This window comes from Ceratosolen solmsi, unplaced genomic scaffold (genome assembly GCF_000503995.2).
Source record: "Ceratosolen solmsi marchali unplaced genomic scaffold, CerSol_1.0 scaffold3, whole genome shotgun sequence".
NCBI lineage: Eukaryota > Metazoa > Arthropoda > Insecta > Hymenoptera > Agaonidae > Ceratosolen > Ceratosolen solmsi.
Window position 1 is genome coordinate 3,642,055 of NW_011948428.1, and position 13,380 is coordinate 3,655,434.

Sequence of the window (13,380 nt, forward strand, 5' to 3'; positions counted from 1 at the left end):
GGGGAGAGGGAGCGTGAGCGACTGTTTTACCTCTCGTTGACTCGAGGTGACAACTAACCAACACCGATCCACACATTCGATGCCGTCCGAATGAATCTGCTAATTAAGTTTGAAAATTACTTCATTCGGGCGAGGCGAGCGGAAAAGGCCGACGCACGCTCGTTCGTTCACGTAATTTTGTATCTCGTTCGCTCTTCTGTTTATTAGAATTAGGGGCGAATGGATTGGCTTTTGTTACAGTTTGATCAGCTTTATTTCCCCTTTCCTTCTCGTGCGCCTTATCGCAGTTTTTTATTTCGACAATTTCGAAGATTTCCTTCCCAGTCACCTTACCGCATTATATCTAATTGACCCATTCGACAATTTTTATTGTTCCAGGCGCACCGATCTCAATTTGCGTAAGAGGCTGATAAACTGCAACACGGCTTTGGCTGTTGATCGTTCATTCCCTTCTCCATAAGTCATTAATGGAGACTTTATAATCAACGTATCATAGCGATACGAGTTAACATATAAACTATAGTAGGCTTACTTGCTATATACTTTATGAAGATTACGAAGGCGGGAGAATACGATTGAGCAATGTAATTATGTAGGAGGATATTATTTTATAAACTGATAGAAGGCTCGATTTGCTTAAAAGTTAACAAAATTGCAATTTTTTACAACGATTCGTTCTCATCGCGATACATCATCAAATTCCGCTAATCGCAAAGCTTTGCACGTTCGAAGGAAAAAAATCGTGTGACAAGACTAACATATTGAATATTGATAGCAAATATGCGCGATCTTAAATTTATTGCCAGAATCCATATGCAATAAATAGCAGCAGCCTCATTCCTTTTTAGGCTAGTGTGTTTGACAATTAGTGGGCACTTATGAAAAATCATAGACTGACATATTGTCGTTTATAACGATAGGAGAATTGCAATTTCATTTACTTGTTTAGTTGCGTGCATTTGTTTTGCAATTAAAGTGGAAAAATCGATAGCGTAATGACCGTAAGCTTTGTTAATTTTACACTCGCGTACAATGTGCTTTTGCCTCGCTATTTTTTCCCATTAGTAGCGACCTCCTGGAAATGTATAAAAATTCAATATTTTACATGCTACTTAATGTACAAGTATTCTTTATTGGAATACTTTCGTAAAAATCACAGTAGGGAGCAGACACGGAATTATTCACAATTTATCCCCTCCATAAGCTCTTCTCGGTGACGAAGCGTACCATCAGTGACAGAGCCATGAGGAAAATGATAACGGTTGCGGCTATCAGAATTGCACCGTATTCTAAAAGAAAAGAAAAAATAATCCAACAATAACAGAAATATATTTAATATTATTATATTTTACGATACTTATACATAATAAATGTTATTATCAATATTTCTCATAACAACAAACAACAACAACAAAATATATATTATGAATGCGCGTTGTATTTGTATGTTTAGAGTTGTAGCTAAGTTTTGACGATTGCCGATGCACATTTAACAAACTCATCTCCGTTGCATTTATTCAGAGTAATCGGCTTAAAATTTCAACGATAATGTGTAAGGAATTTAAAATAATGCTAGAATCATTATTTATTTATTTATTTATTTATTTTTTTTTTTAACTATTCGTTTCATTCTATTGGCCAAAAATATTCTTCGTACGAGAATAAAGAGAGCTTTTATAATTATTGAGATAATAATTTATCGCTGCCTCTACACTTTCCTATAAACTACCTCTCATTAGTTATAACAACACTTATACCAATGTTCTATTTAATCAACGATAAGTTTATGAAATTTTGTGCTCTGTTTAGTCTTTGGCTTACTCAGCATTTGCTTTTATCTTCACCACAGTCGCAAAACGTTGCCCTTTCAATGTCCTCGTCATCTTTGAAAACAGGAAAAAGAAGTTTTCATTGGGCCATATATAGCGAATACAGTGGCTTTTTCTTGAAAATTGTATTTATTTTAGCAAATTAAATTCATTTGATTAATTGTCACTTCCGAGTGCAGACGTTTAAATAATGAATGAAGATTAAATTTATCGATCTTATCGTTAGTTTCATTTATTTTATTTAATCATTATTCACACAAGTTGTGGCTCTCATTATGTGGCAGAAAATAATAAAATTTATGCATTATCCATTCTCATTCTTATTAAATAAAATAGAAATTCTAAAATCCTGCAAGTTGAAATAAGTAAGCAAATTTTTCCATACCAAATGATTACTTCAATTTACAACTATCGACTGTTCGATCGATCCTTCGATTTAGATAAATTAATTTATACTCAGCAAATTGTACTGTTCAATTGCATTTCATGATATTTTCGATTCAACCTGCGACTGATTTGACAACTAATACCTTTTCAATTAATATTTGCTCAATCATATGCTTACGATATCATTGTCAAGATAAAGTTTTGTCATTTTTTTTTTCATAAATTTTTATACAATATTTATCGTTTATAGGACCTCAGAAAGCATGACTTGAAAAATGTTCGAAAATCAACTTTCTTAATAGCTTTTTTAACGGTGATTTAACATTGTAGTATTATCCATTCTCCAACATTTCATACATAGTTGGCTTATATACTACGAGGCTTAACTGTTTTGTTATTTTCAACGTCACCAAGGTTCTTCTATGAACGTTTATAGCATTCATAAATTCTTAGCTTTGACAAAGCACGAGCGTCAAAAGCTTCCCACTACATCTTGTAGCACTTTGTAAGAGTTTATTCTTTTATTACACCAGTACCACAGCATTTGATCCAAATATATGTGTGCGTTTGCGTACGTTTGTGTGTGTGTGTGTGTGTGTGTGTCAATTTTTTTAAATAAAATTTTGATTCTTGTAGAACTCTTTTTAAATGTAATTCATGATATTATTTCAATTTACCGTTCGAACAAGATTTTTATATTGAATACAGTTATAACTAATATATATATATATATATATATATATATGGGTGTATGTTTAAAATTATTTCACTTTCTATCATGTATACAAATGTATATGTTTATATACAAATTATATAAATAAATCAATACTTTTGAATTTAACATCATATTTAAATTATATTTAAAAAATTAATATAGATAAAATAAGAATTTTCATACATCTGACATAAATAATGTTTATTTACATTTGTCTTTATAATAATTTTGTAATTATAAACAGATACGATACTGATGAATCATCATCTGTTGAATCGAATGACAAAATTGAAAATTGTAATAATAACTAATTAATATTATTTTATTAAGTTAATGTAAAAACTATTGTTATAAACAATTAATGAAATACCACCTGCATAATGATTTATTCAAGTTGATTATATTATATAATATTTATGTATTAATAAAATTTCATGTATAATATATTTATGATGAATTGAATATATGATGACATTCAATTGATAGATAATCCCTCAAAGATCATTTTATTTTAATTTGAAATATTTTGTTTTTTTTTCTATACTATACTCTAAATGTAAATGTAATAAGCGATAAAAAATTAATTTTCTATGAAAATTGTTACGATAAAATATAATGACGTCTATGCTCATGAGTATTATTTCCAATTTTAGATTTTTTGTTTATTAGTATTGTTTAATGTTTAATGTAATGGTAATAATTATTATATTAGTTATTTATTGCAAAGTATAAAACTTTTAATAATAATAATTTTGATTAGTTTTTAGCGTAGCGTTTGATAGGATATTATATATTGATATTTTTGTTATATTCTAAAATCTATATATGTTTATAATCAAGTTTTTAAAATATTTTTTATGGTAATTAGAATCTGCTTAAAAAACTTATAAACTTATTCATGAATTTGATATTGCTTTCCGCATAAAAAAATAACGATTTTTAATTGTAAATAGTTTATTCGGTACGTATAAATATAACAAAAAGTAAACTGAAACCACAATTAATAGAAACTCTTTTAATTTTAATGAATACCATTTCATAAATTTGCCTCAATATTATTACTTGAAATATTAATATTTAAATGCGAAGTAATTATAAATGAATTTATATAACTTAATAATCATTATTATTACATAATTTATATACCTATTTTAATGTTTAGCATCGAGTTTTGAATCGAAGTATATTTATAAGATGACATTTAATCTCGATCGCAACAAATGAAAGTTGATATTATGTAAATTTATTTTTCAACACATTTTTTATTTATACTGAGCTTGATAATTTACTTCTAAATAAGAGTAATAAAATCATTATAAAGATAAACACGTTTGCTTGTTTGTTTATAGATGCATAAACATACTTAATATAATTATAAATATTATGTTCGTGCTTATATTCGAATATTATAGCAATATTTTTCCATCGCTTCATCAATATCTTGGTTTGTGATTAAAAATATCTTTATTAGTATTATTCATACATGCTACTGCACTCGTGATGTTCATTTAGGTTAAAAATCTTGCCAAATATAGATTTAAATGAAATGCTTATAACTTGTATAAATAGTTTGAAAAAACGACATTCGTAAATGAAATTGAGAATATAGATTTAAGCACGTAAGTAGAACTTTTGGCATTAAGATTAGTGTACTAAGTATTAAATGACGTTTAATCTTCAAATTTATCAATTAAAATGAAATAAATAATTATTGGATAAGCATGATTCTTCAAAGTTATGAAAATTTAACATATATAATTGCGGTTATTCTCAGACCGCGTTATGAATAATAAATTTTTGTTAAACTTTGATGTCAGATTTATGCAAAACTTGAATTCATACTCTTTTCAACATAACGTCTTATCTCAATTTACAAAGTTTCCACTAAATTTAGTACTTCACCTCAAAAAGTAATTCATTAAACAAAGCCTGTATCTGTGAATGAATGACTTTTTAATTCGCGAATTTCGGAACGAATCACTTTTCAGTGCACCGCTGATAAATTCGCCCGAAACTTCATACGAGTGCAGATAAGAGTATTATGAAATGGCGCGTGAAGGCATTTACGATTATTTTTACATAAATCGAAGCGTTCGGTCGACGGAAAGATCGTACTCCCTCCCTCTACTCCTCAATCGTTCAATCCCTCGCCACCCACCCTTCGCCCCCCCCCCCCTCGCCAAACAGTATCAAACTCAATTCGCGCTGTTCCAGTCGACGATTTGACAACTGGTCCTGCCTCCACGAGCAGCCTCGGATGCTGCGGCATCTGAAGCGGCGTCGTCCGGCCAACCGCGGATGCTGCGGGGTATCTCGGAGGCTCGATCTTGAAGATGCCGTAGCTGGTGAGTGGAATGGAAACGAGCGGCCTGGCGATGCTCCTGGGCTCGCCAGCGTCCTCGTAAGGCCGCCCGGGCAGGACGTACGGCCAGCCGGGATGATGACGCTCCGGCTCGACGAGGGATGCGTAAGGCGGCGGCTCGTCCTCGAATAGCCAGCCACCGTAATTCGTCGCAGTATCCTCGCAAGCGCAACGATGGCATCTGGCTTCCTGGTGATCTCTCGCCGACCTCGAGGGGCCCGACCATTCCGCAGTGCTTCCTTCGGATTATCCAGAGAACAATGACAACGCATTAGTTACATAATCGCGAATTTCTTTTCCTTGCGCAAGTATAATGCTCGCGCGCGAGGTCTCTTTCACCTCTTCCTGCATGAGTTTCATTTCTGATAAAGAAATTGTTCGTTTCTCGTGTTTCTTAAGATCATTGTAAAATGCGCCTCAAAATACAAAGAAGAATAATTGAAAAAAGAAAACAACAAGCAGACTCGGTTTTATTACTTTTGCGATGACTTTTCCGAGGTGTTCGTTGGAAATAACTTGACTCTTACAAGAAATAGTATAATCGTTATTTCTCTCTCGTATTATCGTTCGCTCTCGAATAAGCAACAACGATGATGAACAATTAGGCATTATCATTAAGCCGCTTTTCGATTCAACGTCTCGGACACGAAAAAGGCATTTCATAAAGTAAAATGCAAAAGAGGCATCATTTGAAATATACGTAATACTATTTGCAATATATGTTATACAACGGTTAATATATTTTTTCACTCCTCACACTGTCTTTAATTACATTGAAAGTGAATTTTTCAGCAAGTATTTCAGCAAGATTTGGCATTACCTAATGGACATAATATCAATGAATTTGATTCGTATTGTTTTGCATTTCACGACATTGTGAAAAAGAGACAACGACTTTCTTCTGATACTCGTAAATCCCTCTAGGTAAATGTCATATATATACGAACTTCATATATTTTTAATATTTCTCATTACGTAAAGTTATTACTCATAGCTTTGTAGCTCTTCCTTTAATCGTTCCAATGTAAAAGCGATGATTTGCAAAAACGGTTATGTATTAGATCGAAATTTTTTTTAAACAAACATTCGTTAGTTGAGTTTCCTTAATCAAACGTTAGAATTGATTATTTGATAAATTGCATCATATAATTGTTTCGACTTTTAGGCTAAAATGCATAATCAATTAAAATATCTTATTGTAAATAAATTACAGTAAAAGTGTAAAAATCGTTTGCAAATATAAATAATTTTATTTTATTATTTCAGTATTTATTATTGATTATGGAAATGTTAATTATGATATTTGACTTATTAATTGCATTGAGATGCGTTTTTTTTCTTCAATGTAAATAAAACATGATAGTCATATAATAAATATTAACTATTTCCATAATTTAAAATGTAATTAATATAACATTTTGTAAGTTTAATATCGTATTCTATTTATAAGAATATTGATGTACAAATGAAATTTTTTTATAAACATTATTAGAGGGAAAAGAATAATCGATAAAAGAAGTATTTAATAATTCTCAATCTGAATATTGCAATAAACAGAAAAAAATAATAATTTCACATTAATTACACATTTTAATTAAATGTAAATTAACCATATAATATAGGAAAAATTCGATAATTCATATATACATGATATCGACTGATTTTTAATTCGTAATTTTTATCGTAATTTTTATCGATTTAATCGTAATTTTCAAAAAATACTACAATAATTTCTAATGTAAATTGTTCCTAAGTTACTTGGAGTCGAAAATCAAATATTCATTATACATGAAAATTATATTCTGATGTTTGTATAATATAGAGAAGGATGTAAAATAGTATAATTTACAATATATAATATATAAAAAAATATTATCTAACTAGATTTTTTTAATATTAATATTTTTTTTTGTTATTTATGCTTTATCAAGCTTTTAAACCTTTTTTAATTAAATTTTAATGTAGCGTCAAAATCATAATTATCGTATGCTTATTCTATGTACGTAAGTAACTCGAAATACGATTTTACCATTAAACATTTATAGAAATATCACACAGTTAGTTGTAGGCTTTTTTATCTGTTAGATTATACAAAACTTTCTATTAAAAAGCACCTCAATAATAAATCTAAGTAATGAATCGAATTTTATGCAATATTTTTTAAACATGCAGCTGAGTAAATCAGTTGGAAAAAATAATATAAGATAAAACATGCCAACAAGCATATACATTTAATATCATTAATAATATAATCTTTATTCAGAGAAACTTTTCTTACGATAGTCCTTATGTAAAATAACTTTCAAAATGTCAAAATATTTTATTAATGCCTTCGTGTTTTAGCACTCGTCCGTGAAAATATGTAGGATTTATGAAATACAATAATGGAAATAAATTGCCTTTTAATCAGTGCAATGTATGATTATCAATTTTCTTCTAAGTTAAATTATTTAAACAGTTAATTAAATGTATAAAAGTCCATTTAATGAAAGGCAGCAATAGCTGAGTAATGTGGAGCTTATGTATAAGTGCTTATGAATTTTTATATAAATTTGGAAGAGAAAATGATTCATGATCTAAAAATTGTGATGAATAAAAATTGTGACAATGTAAGAATTAAATAAGATGATGGAGAACGCAAAAGATGTAACTGTAATTGGAATAATATAAAATTCATGTGCGTTTATAGAATAATTTATACAATTATTCTGGATCTCAAGATTTTCAAATTGAATTCCTAAAAATATTTGTTTCAGGACAAGTTTCTAATAGCTGAAATATATTTTTTACATATGTTATACGTGAATTCAAATTCTGTAAATGTATATATAATATTTGTACACACATGTGCAATATTGCATATAAAAATTATTTGATAATAACCGCGGCTAAAAATAAAAATAAAATGATAAATTAGAGTATAAAAATAGCGAATAGTACTAAATAAAAGAAATTTTTTTAATAAATTAATTGATTTAAAATAATATATGTAATAAAAGAAGTAAATGACATCATTATTCATAACTCTTCTAATTATATTTATATTTTATAAAGAAACGTAAGCATTTCTTTTATAAAACAATATACTTATATTTGAGATATTAAAAAAGAATCATCAACTATTTAGGTTCGTTAAGGATTTTATTAAATGTGATTGCCTATTTGTAATACGGAAATAAACTATTTCGATGATTATTTTTATGATATTAAATGGTTAAAGTTTTATTCAATACCTTTAACCTTTCTATCTTACAAAGAGAATTTAATATGTAAATATTAGCAAATTTCAGATATTCGAATATTCGAATATTTATGCTGTTTAAACGCCTTCGATATTCTAGAAATTGACGTAAATTAATTATTCCAATCTGTAGGCTGATATTTAAATTTGTTGAAATATTGAAAAATGCAGAATATTGTTTCACAGAATTAAGTCTATAATTATTTTTTAAATTTGGTTTACTTTCAATATTATTCAATAATGCAATAAAAAGTGTTAATATTAAAATAAAGTTATAAAAATTTTAAAAATGTAATTAAAATATAATTCATCAGATTCTTAAAAATATTGAAAATATTAAATTACAAATATTAAACACATGTTTATTTTTATTACATACTAAATTCATTTATTCTATACTATTCTTCAAATTCTTATTTATTATTACTTTTATAAAAATATTAAACTCTGTACAATATATAAATAAGTGTTCATGATGATTGTTATTTATGTGCAACAATGCCATTACACGTACAACAAATGTAAGGAAGAACAAACGATATAAGAGATATCATATATATATTATTAAAACAATATATATATATATATATATATGTATATATATATATATATATATATATACATACAAACACACAGGAAGATTATAAAATGCAGATGTAATATCAAAATTTATGTTCTGTCATACTAATTTTTAATATCTATTGCAATATCTATTAATGAAATTGAACTAGTATATACAAATATTGTATAAATATATATATATATATATATATATATAAATATAGAAATACATACAATATATATTAGTATAATATATTATAATATAGGTTTATTGAAATATAATTTTAAATCATTGAAAGATTTTTTATATAACTACAAATTAATGCTAAGATAATATCTATGAACATTCTATTTTTATAAATGACGAATGAATATTGTTGTGTACATTAGAAACCTTATATTTTTATATAAAAATATATGCGTCAAACAATGAATAAATAAATTTATATATGCATTTTACCTGTGTATTTCATTTCTAAATAAAACTTGTTAATTGGCAATCATAATGATTATCTATGCTATTAATTCTATAGTGATGCATTTATTAAAATATTTATTTCTTAAATAATATACAGACATAATCGGTAAATTCTTGAACATAATGGAATTTGTATTGAATTTTAACTTTTTTTTTTACAAATTTCCATAAACATAAGTATGGAATAGTCATTCATTTTTCCTTACATTAACAGTATTCCTTAAATTTATTTATATATCAATATGTAAAATATTTATTAGTTTTAATAATATATATAATCATCAATTATTTCATTTAAGTATCCAAAAAATATTTGTAATATATTAGATATTTGAAAGTAATGTAATATTATAGAACGAATTCATATCCATTGTTGGGTGTGTTTATATATATGGGTGCGCGCGCGCGCGCGCGCCCGTGTGTATATATAATTGTTACTCAACATAGATTCTTACCTCAAATACTAATTGGAAGTTATAAAATCGACATTTTTATATCAGCTTTACACTATGTGACTTAAAATGTTACATAAACAAGATATAACGCATACATAATCATTGCTTTGATTATAATCTGTTTTCCCCGTTTTTATGTATTTATAATACTGCCAGTTTAAACGTAAAGTCGTTTCTTTTTACGAACGTTAAAATAACTTTCACCAACGCAGCTGTTACTGTTGTCAGACTTTTTAACGAATGAAATCTTTAGAATTGTAAGTATAAATAATATTAACTGCAAAACTTCCTTTTCTACAGTTATGTAGTTTAGATGGAATGTACGTATTTTTTAAATTATTTGATTGAATTCATGATTACAATTAGAATTATTTATTTGGTAATATGCTTTAAGAATTTAATATTAATATAAAATCAATGTTAAATTAGTATATATAAAAGCTAAAGTATATGTCAACATGAAATAGAATAATATCGCTCATTATTTTTTATATTAATGTAATATGAAATGAAAATTTAGTAAATCGAAGATCAAACTATAAAGTAAACTAATTTTGTTTATATGAAATTCATTTTGAAAAATATATCATTTCACAAAAATACGTCCAAGACAATTTGTTAATATATTGTAAAATATTATCATAAAAGTAATTCTCATTGGCATTTTGTATCTTTTTAAATTGCATTATTTGATCGTAAATATGCAACTATCTTCTATTCAGATTCTAAATGATTTTTTCATTTTTATCAATTCATACTATTTAAATATGTAAATTAATATCAATTATATTTGTTGTATCGTTAACCTTGTAAAGTATTATAATGTTAGTTGAAATAATAATAGAGAAAATTTAATTATTTAGAATTAATTTAAATACATTGTTTATATAATGCAGTCATTTATGAAACATTTAAATGAATAATATGTATGTGAAAAGCAACAATAATATAATAAACAAGAGATTTTTTGAGAGATGGGGGTATTAAGTAAAATGTCTACCATTTATTCTCGTTGAATTTGCAGTAAAAAGGAATTGACTAAAATTCTATCGATAAATTGACAATTCTCATCCCATATACTTAATTATTAGCAGCTGGAAAGTTGGAAAAAAAAATGATATAAAACAATGATGTTGAGAATAAAATAGTAATTAATCAGTTATAATTATTAACGTTTAACATAAAAGTGTAAATTATACAAAATATAAAAGTTAGATAATATAAAAGTTAAATTCATACAATTTCACTTCAAAAGTAAAACTTTATATATTCAGATATAAAGTTGGGTAGATTATTTCCAATAGTTTATGTTTATTTTTTTATTATAATTTAAAAAATCGTTGGGTTTCTGAATATTAAATAAATTGCAGAAATAAACAAAGAAAATTTTAAATTATGGATCAAATAAAATTTCGATAGAATATTTATTACCAGTCATGTTTCTTTTATGATTTTTTAATTATTCTTTACTTTGTTCTTATAGAATATGATTATACAAAACGCGTGTGCGAGCACGTACAGGCACACAGGCACAGACACAAACATTAAAGAAACAGTTTTATAAATTAAAAAAATGCGAGTAAAATTTATATAAAGTTGTTACTAAAATTTTTTTAAAATGAAACATTTTAATAGATTTTCAATGCCAGTTTCATAATTTTCTCATTTATAAAACCTCACTCATTACCACTGCTTTAACTTTCTCTCTCTCTAAATGTCCTAACATTAATAATATTGGATTATCATTTACTATTAAAGTACATTAGTATTAAATAAAAATTGCGAATCGAATTACAGATATGTAAACATTAAACATTGTTATCGATTGTATAATTTAGAAAACGTACAACGATTGCCAATATCATAATAAACATTGTTTTCTCGCGAGCGGATATCAGCAAATTTATCTTGTTAAAACACGAGATTTATGAAATTCTTAAAATAAAGTAATTACTTTACCATCGTCCATGGATGATACGTCAAGTTAAATCGACGTATACTTCACTTGCGGAATTATCAGTGAACGTAACAAACAATTGCCAATTCACGCACGCACACATGCGCAAGGAAGAGAGAGCCCGGGCGTATGCGCACACGCGCACGCACGCACGCACGCACGCAAAAAGCACAGTCGAACACTAGTAGATGAATACCCTGATATTTAGTTTAGCGTCCCCCCCTCCCCTCCCCCGACCGTCTACCGGGCCTCATTCGGTCGCACGTGTTTTGTTCACCCGTCACTTAGATGCGAGTGAATTATCGTGCACAACGCAGAATCCATCAACGTTCCAAAAAGGCATGCATTAAAATTTTCTTGTATTTATGGTACCTCCTTCGGCGCTGTCCGACATATGTCCATTCCACGCACGACTGGCGACTGGGAAACTACTATTGCCTCGGTCCGTGGCTGCCGGCTTCGTGACCTGACTCTCCTCTCTTTCGTCGTCGTCGTCGTCGTCGTCGTCGTCGTCGTCGTTGCCGTCGTCCAAGTTGCAAGAGTGAAGGCGGCCCGAGTTTGCGTGTCGTTTAAGTCCGTGCACGTGTATTGGAGCGAGCGAGCGAGCGATCACTCGCGCGCGCGCGCGCCTGCCAATGTAAACATGCGCGAGGAGAGGCGGAGGCGCTGGCAACTGCGCCATTTACAATTGTGTGCGCGCAATCGGTCTCGCGGACTTTTCGCCTTTTTTCGCCCGTGTCCTTGCAACGAGGATGATGATTTTTATGCCGATTCAGGCATTTTTCTCACCTCCTCGTTTATCGAGAATCCGAAACAACATTTCCTGACCGCTTACTAGCTTACGTGACGCTTCGCCTCACCCGCGCCTCCCTTCCACGACTTGTCGCTTAACCGGCTTAAACGGGCTCCCGATTTTTGCGTCACGTTAGTCGGGGATCGATGGTGATCGCAGGTGAACAAAAAAATCACTCGCAAATGGTTCTCAAACACCAAGCCATTTTTAATCGAGAATCTTTTATTTTCTACTTGGGCAATGCCAATATTTATATAACATAGGGATTATTAATCCTTAAATTATATAATGAATTATAATTAACAATGATTCGATCACCATAGCTGCTTACTGGTTTTATGTAATTAGCGATGTAGAATTTTATAAATACCTTGACAAAGACTTGTCCGATCGAATAAATGATGTCTTATTGAATAAATACTTGTCGTAAGTGAAATCATAATCAGACTACTTGATAAAGTAACTTAATAAATTATTTAATGAGAAAGAAATATTCATGTTTTAAGGAAGCTGTTGTATAAAGTCTTGTTGATCAATTGCACGAAATTTTATTCAATCTTGCTTTTATCGGCACATAAATATATCTAATAATACATTTCAGC

The 13,380-nt window shown here is 28.6% G+C and overlaps 1 protein-coding gene across 1 annotated transcript; it reads right to left on the reverse strand.

The window, feature by feature from the left end:
* Window positions 1–832: 832 nt before the first annotated feature.
* Window positions 833–12,065, reverse strand: LOC105363636 (uncharacterized). Its single transcript, XM_011501382.1, has 3 exons — window positions 11,988–12,065; window positions 5,131–5,532; window positions 833–1,289 (listed from the first exon to the last, which is right to left on the reverse strand). The coding sequence occupies exons 1-3, from the start codon at window positions 11,995–11,997 to the stop codon at window positions 1,189–1,191; spliced, it is 513 nt and encodes a 170-aa protein (XP_011499684.1). The 5' UTR covers window positions 11,998–12,065; the 3' UTR covers window positions 833–1,188.
* Between the last annotated feature and the right edge of the window lie 1,315 nt (window positions 12,066–13,380).